Genomic DNA, 17,103 nt, shown 5'->3' on the forward strand with positions numbered 1-17,103 from the left:
AATTGGCAGGAAAAACAAAAACCCACTGAAACGTCTGACCATTTATATATATATATATATATATATATATATATATATATATATATATATATATATATATATATATATTTATACACACACACACACACTCACTCACGCGCGCACACACACAGTGGGCCCTCGTGTTATGAGATGAATTCGTTCCGCGGTAGGGCTCATAAGGCGAATTTGCTGTATGACGGGCAATCCAATCATATGTTAAATAGCTAATGCGTTTAGAACCACAGGTAAAAATATCAAAATTGTACATACATATTAAAAATTGGTACCAAAATAGTATAGTAAATGCTACGTATATATAATATACATGTATACAATTTGACAACTGGTCAATCACACTGCCCAGAAGCCTTCGACGGTTCAAGCGAATGCCAAGCGTCTCCGGGCTCAGGAAGACATGAAGTCCGCCTGGTGATGTACGTTGAACAACGCTGAATTCTAATTGGCTAAAAACTCTACACTAAAACTGCAGCACTTAGGAGTAGTGTAACCATATGGATATAATGACATTAAAAGAACAGAACGTGGAGAATAATTTTATATATAAAATATATCTATTCAGTAAATATAAATTTTAAATGAAATTTACTTTTTTGTAGTTATAACTATTATAGTTTATTATAGTTCTGTTAATGTCAGGTGTCAGGTGTCTGCTGTTCGGCCAGCAAAGAAGGCCTTGCAGGCCCTGACAGACCTCCACCGATATAAATACACACACAAACACACACACACACACACACAAATGCACAGTCCTGTCAATGATGTTTCTAACCCATTACGGCCCAAATGGAAACGTTCCAACAATTAAATCTGTTCTTTGGTCCACTGATGTAAATCATTCAACCATCAGGGAGAACGGCCATGCTTTTAACGTGATCACATAGAGTTGCCAAGGCAACTTGGCCCTGCCGCTTGCAGGTATTTTGATAATGGCATCACTGCGTCGCTTAAGTTGAAAGAGGATGGCTCGGTGGTAGGGCACCATTGAATGCTACAGAAATGATGAGCCTATGTTCCTCAAGCAAGTCAAAAAGGCTCAATTCAAGCCTGACAGTCAGGAGTGGAAAGTAAGGATCAGTCAAATGTAGCATGTTTTTCTCATATGCCAAATACTGCAAAAACCTTAAAACACTTTCATTGCTATTCATTCACCTCTGAGTACTAGTTATCTATGAATTCCCGCAATCATCGCTGACAGAGAAAAACCAATCGATTCCAGAGCTCGTCCATTGATGACTGTCCAGCCGTTGAAAAAAAAAAAACAATGACACTTGCGAGGCTTTTAAAAACGACAATTTTGACAATACTTTGTGCACAGTCACGTGACGTCTGTGAACAGGAGACATCAACACAAACGCGGCGCGCGCGCACGCGCCGTCTGCAGAGCCTTGAACATCATTGCGATAACGTCATTGAGTTGCACATTTGGGAACACATTTCCTGGCGTCTTGGAGCAGCTGATTCACGCATGGAAGTCTTTTCCCTTTGTATATGTGCACACACACGCGCACAAACAGAAAAAGAGACAGAAAGTGGACGTACACTCGCAAAGAAGCACACTGATAGGAGATGTTAAAAGCTGCAAAGCGACACTGGGCAGATGTGCAACAAACGCGGTGCCCTCCTTACGTTGAGAACGGGCGATTTTATTTATTTATTTTTTAGCATGTCCTCCCCTCCCATCACTCCTCCCCGGTCGTCCTACCTGTTTTGAAGAATGCATCAGTGTCGGGGTCGCTGGGCGCCTCCTCGGCCGCCTCTGCGGGGTTCATACCGGATTCCGGTTCCACACAACCCCACCGCCAAACGGGTCAAACAAAAGAGACGCGGAGGTAAGAAAGAAAACAAAATCCACTCGGTGTTAGTCCTCACATGTCCAGGGTCCACTTTACGTGGCCTCCATCCCGCTCCCGGACTCGCGTTGTGTAGCTTATGCGTGTGTTTGGAGCCTGAAGGCTGGCGGCGCTCCTCTCTATTGTTCCCCGTCCAACCTCCCCGCTGCTCCGCCAGGGTCTCTCTGCCTCCCCTCCCTCCTTACAGCTGCCCGCCTCCTTCACTCCCCTCCCTCCATTCAGTCCACTGACCTTTATTAGCATCATATGTTTTAGTACAGGATGACAAAATACTAAATCTCGCGATTTTAAAAATGATATGATACAGATGACATATCGTGTGGATGAATACTTGAGTCAGACATCGTGCGTTTATGTATTTAAAAAACAACAACTTTGCATTGTCATACTATAGTATGCAACTGTAATGCCTAAATCACCTGTTTTATGAGTGTGGTCATCTGATATTGTAAGCCATATTGTAAAGTGAGATGCATTTGAGCGTTACATGAGCCCTGAGCAACCGTGATTTCACTTTTTTTTTTTTTTTTTACAGTAGATAATTGAAAAAATGACGGCCCCTGACGCTGCATGAAAACGTATGGATTTTGTCAGTTCATCCATGTTTCACAAGAAGGAAAGAAAGAAAAAAAGGCAGCAAGAAAGAAAGAAAGAAAGAAAGAAAGAAAGAGAGAAAGAAAGAAGAATGAAAGAAAGAAATACTTAGATCAACTATCAGTAAAGTGCTTATCCTTAGTCAATCATTCTATGACTAACATAGTAACATCATAGACCAACATCATAGTGTTGATAGTACTAAAGAAAAATGAGTTACACTGTTACATTTAAAAAAAAATCCTTCTTCTGTTAATGAGTCAAGCATTCACATGGGCTTAATTTTTTGTCAAAAAACATGTTTACGCTTATGTTGTTTTACATGTTAATATTACAAGTTCTTATTGTTGCTGAATTACATTTTACCTTACTCTTTATGTTGTTTTAGCTGACCTTTTTTTTTCTAGCTAAGAACGGTGGTTGGAGACAATGCCACTGTCTTTTGTTTGAATTGGAATGGGAAAAGGATTCTGTTCAATATTAAAGCCAAGGTGCTACTGAGAAGCTAACGTGAAAGCGCATGACAAAAAAAACGCATAATATTGTCTTACATGAATGTGTGAAAGAAATTGCCTTGAAAGGTAAAAGAAATAAGTAAATAAAACATTTTGAATCATTCCACTTCAAAGTGGATATAATTGAATGACATTGCACCCCAGTATTGAGGGATGTAAAACACAATGTCTAATATACTGTATTTCAAAACATAGCATTTTCCCCTTAATGTCACAAGGTATTGATTTGTGCATGCAAGTGGGAAAAATGTTTTTTTTTAGCATCTAGCCTACAATATACATTTGAAACTAGTAAAAATGTTATTAGTGATTTTAGTTTTGTCTATTTATGCCTGTGATGCATGTTTTCTTTCCATTCAACATTTTTCTTATAATGCTAAAGGACAATGATTTTTGCATGTGCAAGTCCATACCCTGTGGCATCATGACTAAATATGCAATATTTTATGAATTTAGTCTACAATTTATCAGTAGGTTCGAACTTCCCTTGCAAAAACATTTGAATGGATTTTCGAACTCGTTTCAACAAGTTTGCAAACCGCAATAAAATTGTTCCATGTTGCAGAAGGGTTGTAAAAGGACCAATGACGGAGTAGCGGGCCGGCTGCTGACAGACCGATGTAAATTACTTCTGCACCTACCACTTCTGTTAGCTTTGCAAAAACGTCCTTATACTTACAGTCCTCTCATAGAGGTGGCAAACTGTAATTTCACCATAACTGAACAATGGTTAAAATTACATTAACAGACAGTTTTGGTTCAGTTTGAAATAATGATGGACTGACAATGATGGCAGAAAGCCTATACACTTATAAAGGACAAATGAGAAACCGGCAAAATTCCCTGACAGGTCGATATCTGGTTATAGGTCACATTAATGGTGGACGAAGTTTTGAAACTGATTATCTTGGTCTTATGAAAAATCTCCGATCTTTTAACTCTTTCAAGTGCCATGAACAAGAATTTTCGTTATGCAAAGTACTCATGTTGTATGTCAGTGACAAGAATTCTCATCAACTCTGTTTTTCTTTTTGTTTTGTTTTTTGTAATGAATGGATAGATAACACTCATGGCCAGCGCTCCTCTTGAGCTAATCGAGCACCGTTGTAATGTAGTTACATACTTACTTAAATTGTTATTTTGACATCAAAAACACATTTTCAGTTTTTTCCATGTTGTTTCAAAGGGAAGGACGGGTAAGATGTTTCAAATGCTACTTTTATGCAGAAAACACATCTTTTCACAAAAAGCTAATTTTCTCCGTTTGGTGTCACTCAAAAGACCTGATTTGAAACTGTGATTACTAAAGAACTAAATTTGGTAAAATCTCATTTTCTTTTTCTAGATAAAGAACGGAATCTAATCGTTCATATGATACCCTCCATGTCAAAATACACATGTAATACAATATTCTGTTGACCATGAAAGATGCGTCAAAACGCTCGAAATCGTCTGGCACTCTAGTATTTGCATTTTCATATAACGCTTGGGATTGACAGAGATAACAGGGTAATGTAGGCTTTTCCTTTTACCTCAAAATAATCATTAGATCATAATTAATCCCTGGCTGTTCTTCTGGACCTGTATGTGTTTGTACAGTATTTTGCTCTCATCAATTTTAACATTACACAAGTCTTTTAGAAAAAAGTAATCCAGCAATTCTTCGTTTAAAACAATTGAAGACACTTTGGGGATGGGAACATTTCAAAATAACACCCTTAACTTGAAGAAACAGTTTTGTTTTGTTTTTCTTTTATTAAATAGATGAAGTCCAAGCAACAGGGCTCAATGTGGATGGTGCTTAAAATCATACAAATAATGTTCGCCTCTAGGTTCTAAACCCATAATTGACTTGATGAGTTTAAAACAGTCAAAACAATGGGCAAACATCTTTTAAATACAATGCTACTGTGTATTACTTCTCTACAACACATTAGATTCTAAAACATATTTCTGCCAATATGATTCAAAAGATGTTTTTTTCTGACACCAGCAACTAATCTAGCATATATGCCATTTTGCATTTTCAATATTTTTTTTGTTGGCCTGTGGAAACAGGGATCTATCTTGACCATGTTGTTTACTTGATGTCAATCATAGCAAGAAATAAAGCATAGGTTACATCCATTTTAGTGCCCATAGATTCAAGTTGACTGCAATAAAAACAACGCTTTCAACAAAACACCGCACACCAATCTGCCACCAGATGTGCCATCCATTTATGAAAAATAAAAATTTGAATCTTATCAAATAGTGTAAATATAAAATAATATTAATAATATAAAACTCCCATACATCATCTTGCATTATGTTGAGATCGTGCCTTTTCAATTAACCAAACTCTAGTAGAGTTTGCTCAATAATGTACTGTAGTGTGTGTCTAGGTCTCTCATCCAAGGAACTTGATGATTCCCTTCCAGTCTGATATGATGCCCATCATTTTACTGCCTTTTTCCAAGATTTTTTTAACATTTAGTTTAACTACTTTGTTTACATTCCCCGTGTCAAACGTTTTCAGTATTATCATAATTAAATTGTACCACTTTCTTGCACCCGGGATTTTGCGTAGCATGCACAGCATGAAGTCTTTGAGATTCATGCCTGGCTGAAGACGAAGGAAAAACATGAACTATGCCATGCAGCGATTAGTTACCAGAATTTATAATCAGCATGTCTTACAGTCGCCTAAAGAGGACTAATAGGGTCGTTTGAACAGGAATTTTGTGTATATGAGACAAAAACACATGTAAACATAACCTACCTAGGCTACCGTGGCAATGAATCAACTCGCAAAAACAGCAGGTCTTGATATATGGTCACTTCTGAAATGAATGTGTACTATTATGTGCACCACAACTTGAAATATGTTAGCCTTAACTGCACCTTCATGAAAAGCAAACCACAAAAGACTCAAGAGAGGTCAGCTGTTACCCGCATCATGAATCATCTGCTCTGCATATTTTTGACAAAAAAGTGAAGAAGGAATAGATAAACTATACTCGCAGTCGACAAAACACTATGTTTCTTGTCCGCCCACAGGCTACTGGGATCATACACAAGTTTGATGAGCATTGATTGTGTCATGCTGTGAAATACATGGTGTAGTTATGATGAGAGGTTGATTCCCTATTACTTTCCTTAGCAGCAGCAAAAAAAAAAAAATGCATTAAACACATGCACAAGCGTTAAAATTTCAAAAGTAATGTTAATACCCAATCGTAAGACACAACCTTTTTCCCCATAAATGAAGGCCAAAATTATGGGTAAAAATTATTTTTATTATTATTTATTTTTTAGTTCGACACCATTGAAGGAAGATTCATCTGTCAGCCACTTGAGAAGAATTTTGACGCACAGATATGCATTTTTATATTGGCCTTATTCTTACTTAAAATAATTGCCATAACTGCCAAGCTCGAGGAGGGGGTCATCAGTTGGCTGTTAGCATCAAGTGCCAGTTGTAGCTAACAGCAGCTCGTGTTTGCTGAGGTTGTCATGGCATTAATTTCAAGAAAAGAAGCGGACAGGCTTAATCAATGCCCGCGCCTATCCTTGGTCACACACAGGAATATTATGAAAACCGAGGGGATAAAGTTATGACGTCTCAGCTGATTCATATGCGGCCCTTTGGCATATACACACAATTATAAACTTGGTGAACACAGATGCTGCGACACTTCAGGTATTTAGTTAAAATGAACTCTAGCTGTGTCACGAGGAAAAGGAATAACAACAGCTTAAAGCGCATTCAGCATTACAATGGAGAGGCAGTCATTGACCGCTCACAATGTGGGAAATGTGAAACACTCTTAACTTAACGCGCAATAAATATATAACGTACGGATATAACTTATATGAACACCAAAAAAAAAATTAAGAGTTTACAAAAGATAAGATTTGTTGTGATTTGTTAGGGTTTTGAATTTGTTGCCAAAAAGTTGGTGTGTCATTTTCAAATATGATGTCATTTTCAGTTGACAGCAACTGGCAAAATGGCAGTGCCTTGTGATGGGTAAAAACAGGTGGATTTGGTTGATTATTACATATTCCACAAACGCAATATATATCGGAATACGTTATAATTATCAAAAGATTATTTTTACTTGATTTCCGCTGTAGAAGTTATTTGTTTTTCACCAATTACGACCAATGCTCCATTGACAGATAAAGCAACAGTAATCCAGACTCTAAATTTGACTTTGCCATGAAAATTGAACAATTCTAACAGAACAACTAGGACACAACAACTATTTAAACGTTTATACGTCTGGGTCAGATAATATTGAAGAGGTTCTTCGTCCATACAGCGGACCACTGTTCCTATTTTCATACAGGTCCTCGATTTACCTTTTCTACAACACATCTGTTTTTGTGGTTCCAAAAGCAAGAGCTATCAGTCTGATTCCGTTGTGAGATGCTGCCATCTACGGGGCAAAAATACAAATGACATCCAAGCCATTGAGAGCCTCGCATGGCCTGTGTTTTGCCTTACAACCAAAAGGAAACTACTTTTTCTATCATCTAAAATTGAGTTCTTGTTGGCTTGATTACAAATCCGGCAGGTTTTCTAAAATGTGTGTATATATATATAATTTATCTTTTCTAATAACACACAACACACAGGGTACTACCGTACGACATGATTGATGACTTACAGTAATTCCTAGTTTATGCTTCAGATCTAATGACAGTAACGGGCAGACAGAGGCAACTTGGCCCTGTGAGAACGGCACTGACTGAAAGCAATACTTAAAAAGCATCATTAATTTCATTCAGTATGAGTTCTCCCTGTGCTCGCGTGGGTCTTTGCAGGGCACTCTGGGCTCCTCCCACTTGCATGGTAAGTGTACTGGAGATTTTAGATTGCCCTTGTGATTGTGAGTGCGAATGGTTATTTGTCTCTGGCTGGCAACCAGTCCAACTGAAGACGGTTTGGGATAGGCACCAGCATGATAAGCGTCTCTAGAAAATGGATGGATGGATGGATGGATGGATGGATGGATGGATGGATGGATGGATGGATGGGTGGATGGAAAATTAAGAAAGTAATTCAGTGGCCAGAAAAAGTCTATCCATTTCTTCAGTTCAATCCAGAAATATACAAAAACGCAATCAATTAAATTGGCTAAAAACAGTGCTTCAAAGTAACATTGAAATGCCTACTATTTAACCATTTTTTAAGCTGAGGGGCGAAGGTTGTGTTCTCGTCAGGGTTCGTTTAAGGTAGCAAAACTTTGCAACCGTAAATTAACTGTGGTGTTTCGTTCTGAACACTTGGGAGCGCCGCAGAGCAGACGTACATACAGTATATGACAACGGTAGTGGTCATTTAGCTGCGGGAGCTAAAATCCAGGCCAAAGAGATGATTGTATGGAGTCTTACACCACCGTATCCCTAAATGTTTGAAAATGACCTCTGGCCAGCAAATTTGACACGCACATTTCTACTCTTATCCACTTTACCCTGTGAAACTACTTTAATTGGCTTTCTTAAACCATATGGGATTTCGCTTGTGACAATAAAAATCCAAAATGTTGTGCCAATCACTTTTATATTTTCACTAGTTGAAGTAGAGATGAGTAGAACTGTACATGTATAAAGTAAAATTTGTGTTAATATATGTTTTCAGACACTAGATGAAACCAGAACACACAAAACAAGCCTGGAAAGAATATTAAAATGTTTGCTTCCTACCCTCAATGGCATAAACAAGATTAAAATAAATAAATAAATAAAAAGCCAGAGTCCAAACTTAAATACCCTCTAAGTCAATGCAGGTTTTCAAGGGATTGAGTTTTAGACATCATTTTACATACAGACCTAAGTGCCAATGTTCAGGAAAGTCAAGTGACCCACCTTTGCTACTTTTCCTTTAAAGGGAGCACGAATGGTGGTTATAATTTACAGAGGCAGTTACATAGACAAGACAGTGGTTAAAATTCAGTAAATGTGAACATGACCCCCCTTGGACTGCTCATAGTGACTGTTTTACTTGCTCAGCTTAAAGGCACAGATGTGAAAAATGTTTGGTTCCCCATCTCTCCCATTTAGATATGGATAGTTAGATCAGAGGTTTTCAAATGGCGGTACGAGTACCCCTCGGGGTACTTGAAGGAACTCCAGGGGGTACTCGAGATTTTAAATAAAACAGACAAACATGCAAAAATCCTTTAAAAATAATTAGTGAGTTAATTAAATGTTTCAGGAAAATATGAGATTATAAAATGTTATGTTCAGAAGGTTATTCAATTTCATTATTTTTAAAAGCCAGATGGTTCGACCCAACATGTGCCACCTCTCATTACCTGTTAAGTTAAAGATTTATTCTTGCAAGCACATCTCCACTATGATCCCCAAAGTTGAATATTTTTTGTGGACAAATATTTATTAATAATTATGTTAATGACTTATTTTTGTGAACAGATCTCAAAAGATGACACTTTGTGAATAATGAATATTTTTTTGTGGACAAATATTTATTTATAATTGTTTCCTTTTGAGAACAGGGTTGACACTTAATTTGAATATCTTTTGTGGATAAATATTTATTAATAATGAATTTATTTTTTGTGAACAGATCTCTACTGTAATCCCAAAAGATGACGCTTTATGATAAATATTTTTCTGTGGACAAATTTTACAACAAATTTATTTATAATCATGTATTTTTGAGAACAGGTCTGACACTTTATGTTGAATATTTTTGTGGATAAATATTTAATAATATTTAAAATTGTCTTTTTCTCTTCTATGATCCAAAAAAGGATTATTTTATTAAAATAATCAAAAATTAAAATAATAATAATTATAATTATAATAACAATAATTAAAAATTAAGTTTGAAGGGTTCTAAAGTTTAACGAATCAAACACTGATGGCATGTTATGAGTATTTTTTTAACACAAAAACGCTTGGCACTGGTTTAGGGGTACTTGGATGAAAACATATGTCACAGGGGGTACATAATTGAAAAAAGGTCAAGAAACACTGAGTTAGAAGATACGAGTAGTGACATACTGCCATTTTTTTTTTCCACCACCAGTTACAACAGTCCTTTAGAGAATAAAATACACCTTGACCCATTTTTGTGTTAACACAACAGTGCTGCACACATGCTGAATGTGGCAATGATGATTTATTGATGTTAAAATGCTACACAAAGCACCTTTACATGTTCGGGCTCCACATAGGAAATCGTCACTGACAGGTTGAAGGGCACCCACTTTTTGAAGAGGATGTCAGTCAAACAGGCTTGCAAACATGTAGGTGTTTATTCATTTGCCCAACGACGTGATCACTGAGATTCTTTTGTTCTTTTTTTTTTTGTAAGAAGGAAAAACAGAAGACAACGCGCAAACAAACTTGTCCCATCGTTAGCATGTTCAACTTCACGTTACATTGCCTACGTTAGAAGACTCAGCAGTATGGCACCATTTCCAGGCTGTCATAGTGTTTTTTTTCTCATTCGTGTGAGCTGCACTATTTACACTTCTTAAAAAAAAAACAACAAGAAAGCAAAAAGAAAAAAAATAGGACAACGGACCAAGTGTCGCAAAAACAGTGTATGAAACTAGTGACGCCAAACTATGTACACGCCTGTATTTGCTTCTTTTTTGTATTTACAGAACACATATTTGTCTTCACATCTTTAATAAGTAACATCAATCATATTAAATATAGCAAAACATTGTTCTGTTGTAGAAAAAAAATAAGAAACAATAAGCGGAAAGGAAATGAGTCAATCTGAATGACATGTAACCACGTGTGAATCACATTTTAACATAAAACATAGAGAACATTAATATTAATACCACTATTAATAACATTATCTCAACAATTAAAATCTCTTTTCAGCATCTCTCCTCTGTCATTCGCCGCCACTCGTCAGCCAGTTTGTGAAAACAATTTTAACTACAAATAAGAAACATTCGCAACTGTGTCTTTCTGTAGGGATCTCCACTGAATTCTTACATTTGGTTTTGCTCCTAACTGCTCATTAACTGCTACCAAAACTCGTATTAGTGATCAATATGTGCTGTAAAAGTATCTCGAAAGAGTGTGCCATTTTGAGAAGTATCGTCACTCAGATGTCAAGTTAGGTGACAAGATTGATACAATCTTTTTATTATCGCGTGTCCAGTATTTTTGTACAGTATATTTATCTTCGCTTCTTATATCTGCTGGGAGTCATTTGTAGGTGCTAGGGATGAACATTTGACGACATTTGCTCTAACGACAATTTTACATACAAACAGTATTCTGTTATTTTTTGTTTAATGTATGTTTCTCCCAAAAGATATGTTTATTTTCATACATATTATTTAAAAAATGTTTCATAAAACGAAATCAGCAAATGCTAAATATAAGAAATGGCATGAGCTGAGGTCATGTTCTTCAGACTTCAAAGTAGCTAATACTGACTGGACAATGCCTTTCACATTGCAGCTAAGTAATACACTCCACTAAGCCTGCATTTTCAAACATCACTGACAAGCACGCTGCCAAATTTATAAACATTGATTGATTGCCTATTCAGCTGCTGTGCAGTAGCCCACCTAACTGGTACGCAATGGATGCTTTACAAAAGCCATATGAGACAGGGCTTAGCAAAATGAATGTTGTTGAACGGTGCAGATTTTAACAGGAGGAAAAAAAAAAGAAACTTATTAACTATATACTGCCTTGCAATTTGTCCAAATTTTGGGCGTGTTAAAACTTATACTGTCCTTGGATAATTAATCATCACTGCCGTCTGTTGTTTACACTGCCTATTGTTAGCTGAGTTTAAAAGTAGAGCGTAGGCTACTTAAGTTTTGTTGTGGTTAACCTTTACACCTCATGTAAAAAATGTGTGTCAAATATGTATTCATCATTCATCACTAGTGTTGGTTTCATATAGTATTAACATTGTTTGAATTATTTTTACACATTTATGACCGCTTAGAATTTCTAAATGTCAACAAAGATTTTTAAGATGCAATAGTTTTTCATTGTGTAATTTGTAGTCAATTGTTTAAGGTAAGATGCAATAGTTTTTCATTGTGTAATTTGTAGTCAACTGTTTAAGGGATTTTTTTAAGATAAGGGAATCAGCAGTCAAACAGCGATTCAAAGCATTTTCTCTCAACAATCTGAAAAGAAAAAAAAAATCAGAATTTCAGAGTTGTTCTCTCACTCCACCCATATGTAGCCACAGTTGCCCTTTATCTTCAGAACAATTGAAAAGCCATTATTGCTGGAGCTTTTGAATAAAATACAGAAATTCTAAACAGATTCTCTAATCAGGTCAATTCAAAACATTTACGCCCCTAAATCCCCCCAAGGTTAACGTTGATCAACATGGTCAACAATAATAATAATTTAAAAAAAAGAACAACTATAGATACTGTATAGTTCAACTTGAGATATATAAAGAGGACATGAAAAATTGTACAGAAATGTTTGCGCTTGTAAGGGTGTCGTCTGAAAATGGAAGCCTACTTGTCTCGTTAGCATTAGTTACTTCTTTAATCAGGAGAAATAAAATAAAACCAAAACAAATATGGTTTTGTTTTGACCAGGTGTTGTGTTAAATGGCTGCTTGAAATAAAGTGCAGGATATCATTCAAGCATCATTTCTTTCATATTCTACTGTATACTTCCTTTCAAACATTTAATCTCATTTTTGACTGGAACAACTATTCAACAAAGAAATGAAGCACTACATTCTTGTTGCATGATGGACAACTGTTTTGTTTGCTCGCTTTTGTGCTTTTTTTTGTGGAGCGTTGAGATGTAAATTGAAGCAAATAACCAAGTGGCGCTCACCGTTGACACTTCATTAGGTACACCTGCACAAGCTACAAAATGTCTGCCTTTTTAAAAAGAAACAGGTCAAGGTATTATGATGAAACATTATGATGACGTTTTCGGTGATATTTGTCCAGAGAGAGGTAATAATTCTGGTGCACAAATAAAATTAAGAATATCAATGATATCAGCCAATGCCTGACAGTATTATGTCAACAGAGAATCATAATCTTAAGAAAAGTCAGCTTTTATATGAGATTTGATTGTATAGCTTGCCCAGGTGTGTCTAAAGAATGGTCTCATTGTGAAACAGGAAGATCTGAAGATATTTCTGATAGACATATGGATAAAGTCAAAGTTGCATTTAGTGCTAAAGCCTCCCTCCCTTTTTCCATTTGAGTGTGTACATTCATGAAGCACAGACATACAGTCTGGCTCCAAACCTGTTAGTTCATCTGCAACTCATTTCAAAGAAACCCTGAATCATCTGTCGCATTTGTATTCATTCACACAACTCTCTAACTGCATTATTGTAAACAAAGGACTCTTATGATAATAGTACTTGAAAAATAATACAATGATGGCTCAACTTCCTTGGCCAAAAAAAAACAACAAAAAAAAAAACAACCAAAAAAAAAAAAAAACAGATCAAAACAAAACTGGACAGCGTTTACTGGTGTCGTTCTATACTGTATGAGTGTTATAAGGCTGGTCCAGTCAGTGTATGTGCGTGTGTGTTCGTGTCTCTGGCCATTCGCAGCGGCCAGGTGGTCAGAGGTAGAAGCCGGTAGCTGGCGGATCCGTGAGACCGGGCAGAGTCTCCGGACAGGGTATCTGGACAGCAGGGGGCGTTGCGCCATTTCCGTTGGGCATTGCGGGGTATGCTGTGGTCAGGATGGTTCCATTCTCAATCTGCACAGTCCAGGAGGTAAGAACAAAATAACAGGAAATGATACGGTGTGATGGGTATATGATATCCCGTGTCACATTTACGTACGGTAGGTTTTATGGAAGCGCTCACATGATATTTATTTTTGATTTAACTACGGAAGGCTACTATGCAAAGAAAATCATACACACAGGAATGTAAACTATCAGCCTAAAGCCTAAGAGTTTACACAACTTTGTGTTCAACCTTAATTAAAATAACAAACTCCTCCCATATCGGCCAAAAATATCAAGAAGCCACCTATCCATCCATTTTCTACTGCTACTGCGGGTACAGAAGCTGTAGCAGAGAAGCCCACTTCCCAGCTACTTGGACCAATTTTTACAGAAGGATCCCAAAACGTTCTGAGGCCCATCATTTATTTATTTATTTATTTATTCAGCTTTTGTCTGTTATTTATGCATGAATTGTATGTATTTAACCCCTTGAGCATCAAGGTCGCAAAGTGTCACAAGCAACATTTACACAGTATGCCTTTATCCGTAAGAATCATCACAATACAACCTTTTCAACCGTGTGATAGAAAAATACACAGGAAAATTCTCTGGCATGGAAAGGGTTGATTAACTTAATTCTAGAAGAATTAGAAGCAGCGGCCAATAGAAACGAGCGTCTTCTGGGGTCAAGGCAAAACATGAAAACATACTCAAGGGAAGCAAATTAAGGTCATATTTTATTTCTCCATTTGTGTTAATACACAACAGAGTACCGGAAGTTTTCCGTCTTTCAAATTTCCAATTTTAGGACACGGAATATGGCCTGTTTACGTTCAGACGGCAACACTGCTTTCTCATGGATGGAGGAGTAACAGGCTTTTGGACACATAAATATCAGAGGACTTGCATGCGTGAGTATCTTGCAACAGCGTGACATTTGTCTCAAAAATAAATGCGCATGCCCAGCGATCCACAAATGAACATTTGTCAACTCAAAAATAGAATTGTTCATTTACAAATGATAAGTCATGATAAATGCATACTCAACATCAAACTAACATGGGAAAATCGCAGCTATATTTGGGGATCTGAAAAACACGCGACAATTGCAACTGCAATCGTGGATCTCAAAAACAAGAGAGAATCATGAATATATTTGTAGGAATAATTTTGGGCCAATCTCTCCTCATCCTCACTGCGGAGGAAACTAATTTCAGTAAGTGGTATCTGAGATCCCGTTTTTACAGCAACAATCCAGAGTTTGTTGCCAAAGGGGAGGGTAGGAATGTTGATCGACCGGTAATTTGATAGCTTTGCCTTTCAGCCCAACACCTTCTTCGCCATGACAGACCAACAACACAAAGTACACAGCACAGTAGATGCTGCTCCAATCCACCTGTCAAGATCCAGCTCCATCCTCCCTCTCGCTCGTTAGTTACATTTTCTGTTGCAGTTATTAATGTAATTCTTGTTGTTTGGTTACACCAAAAACTATGAAATCTAGTTTCTACATATGTATTCTACCCCATATGGAGTGGATGTTTATGATCCCAGGCTGTCCCTCCATTAGTGCTTCATAATTTTTTGGTCCGTGTCTGTTTTTGAGTTAATTAATAAAAATAACTACTCTTATTAAAGATTCTTATTGTTCAAATACAGTATCATAAGATACAAAAAGTAAATTACCGATCAACACCTTAAAGATAAATACGATTACAAGAGGACGGTAAGATCCATGTTAATTGTTTCTTACCTTGCCGTGATTGGGCTCGAGAGGCATGTCAGAGGCCACCATGCTGTAATGGTCCAACTGCCGACATGGTTTGCCAACTGCCAAGATTTGTTCCAGGGAGGCGTTCGGAGGAGGACAATGGGACAGGCTGGAGATGACTTGAGCCAAAGGAACCGGAATCGGCTCCTGTTGCAGCTTCTGGGAAATCCCCGGGAATGATGTGATTGTAGACTCGGCTCTGAGCTGAGGCGCGCTGCTCTCGAACAAACCCCCACCGTTAACCGAGTAATCCGAATTGTCGATGTTGGGGATGCTGTAATCTATGCAGGTATCTAATGAGGGGTCCCCGAGAGGTTTTTGGCTGTTATTGAGGCACGGACTCAAGGTTTCGCCGAAGCCAAAGTCCTGCCACTGTGTTTTTACTGCCGACTGCTCTGTGCTGGAGATGCCACACAGTCCGTTTAGGTTGGCGGCCTTCTGTTTGGCATGGCACTGCTGTGAGATCTGGTTTTGTAGGAGGGGCTGTTGCTGCTGTTGAAGGTAGCTTTGATGTTGATGAAGTTCCCTGTCTAGTTGGGATGTCTTGGCGTTGAAAACAGTTTGTTGCGAGTTCATGTGTTCCAATTGTATCCCTGCATTCATAAGAATGTCTTGGGCTGACCATTGTCCATTGCGGGCAGCTTCTACATGTCCTATCAGGTCTCTGTTGACTATAGTATTGGCCAAATGGTCGCTCTGGGGGCCCCAGTTGTGTGCCCGTTTGCCTGAGCACATGCTGAGGTGCTTTTGCATCTCCTGAGACAGCTGAACGATGGGAGCCTTCCCTGCCACTGAAGGCGTATGGTGAGAAAACTGCATTTTCACATTTGTGTCTGAGGTGAGAACGCTTTCAGACACTGATACAGTTGTTGCACTCACTGAGGGATTAGAGGGTGGCACCTGTCCGCCCTGGTCTGATTCAGTCTTTCCTTCAATGGAGTCGTAGATGTATGAAAGAATCTCATCATTTGTGAGAAGGTCATCTAAAGTGGGCACCCGCTCTGGGTCCATCTCAACTCGAATCATCCTCTCATCCAACAAGAGAAGCTCAAGATCTTCAGCGCTCAGCCCCAAACCCTCAAGAGCTCCAAACAACTCTCCGTTTGAACAGCCACCATCCTCCGAATCCATGACCCCTTGGCCTTCCAGTGAGAGCGAGTCGAGAGTGGCAAGCAGTGGGTCAAAACTAGTGCCCGGTTCTGTGATACTTTGATCCACATCATCACTGTTTGGTGTGTCCCAACTTCTTTGCAAACTGGCTTTGGAGTCAGAGAAGCCCATTTGGTCCCCAAAGAAGCTGCTGTGAAAGGAAATTTTGGGCTCCAAAGCAGGCTGGCAAACATACACGGTCTCATCCTGGCTCATGAGAGCCCCAAGAAGAGAGCCTGGGTCCAGACCATCCCTCAACAACCTGTCAGCCCGACTCTTCTTTGACTTACTACTGTTCTTCTCAGAAACACCATCTCTGAAGCCCGCAATGGGATGGTTCGACTGGTAAAGCAAGGCCTCGCCTGTGGCATATGTAAAGGGTAGATGCATAGAGCGTTTACGCAAATGTTCTCCTCCCTCTTCATCCCTGCAAAACATATAGCAGGAATGTTAACTGGAAGTATTATACACATTTTGAACTCAAATCAAAATATGGAGTATCTGTCAT

General features: G+C 38.1%; 2 protein-coding genes across 2 annotated transcripts in view; both read right to left on the bottom strand.

Annotated features, from left to right (window-relative positions):
• Positions 1 to 1,858, bottom strand: part of LOC148424129 (kalirin-like) — a 155,631-nt gene extending 153,773 nt beyond the window's left edge. Inside the window, exon 1 of the mRNA XM_088415368.1 lies at positions 1,745 to 1,858. Coding sequence (XP_088271494.1) covers positions 1,745 to 1,811 — 67 coding nt within the window. The 5' untranslated portion in view covers positions 1,812 to 1,858. The remainder of the gene's footprint in view (positions 1 to 1,744) is intronic.
• Positions 1,859 to 10,117: 8,259 nt separating this feature from the next.
• LOC148424130 (aryl hydrocarbon receptor-like) overlaps positions 10,118 to 17,103 on the bottom strand; it is a 59,308-nt gene continuing 52,322 nt past the window's right edge. Inside the window, exons 10-11 of the mRNA XM_088415369.1 lie at positions 15,429 to 17,022; positions 10,118 to 13,702 (exon numbers count right to left, since the gene is read on the bottom strand). Of these exons, the coding sequence (XP_088271495.1) occupies positions 13,562 to 13,702; positions 15,429 to 17,022 (1,735 nt within the window). The 3' untranslated portion in view covers positions 10,118 to 13,561. The remainder of the gene's footprint in view (positions 13,703 to 15,428; positions 17,023 to 17,103) is intronic.

This window comes from Hippichthys cyanospilos, chromosome 5, assembly GCF_059441005.1.
Source record: "Hippichthys cyanospilos isolate Australia breed blue-spotted pipefish chromosome 5, RoL_Hcya_1.0, whole genome shotgun sequence".
Lineage (NCBI taxonomy): Eukaryota > Metazoa > Chordata > Actinopteri > Syngnathiformes > Syngnathidae > Hippichthys > Hippichthys cyanospilos.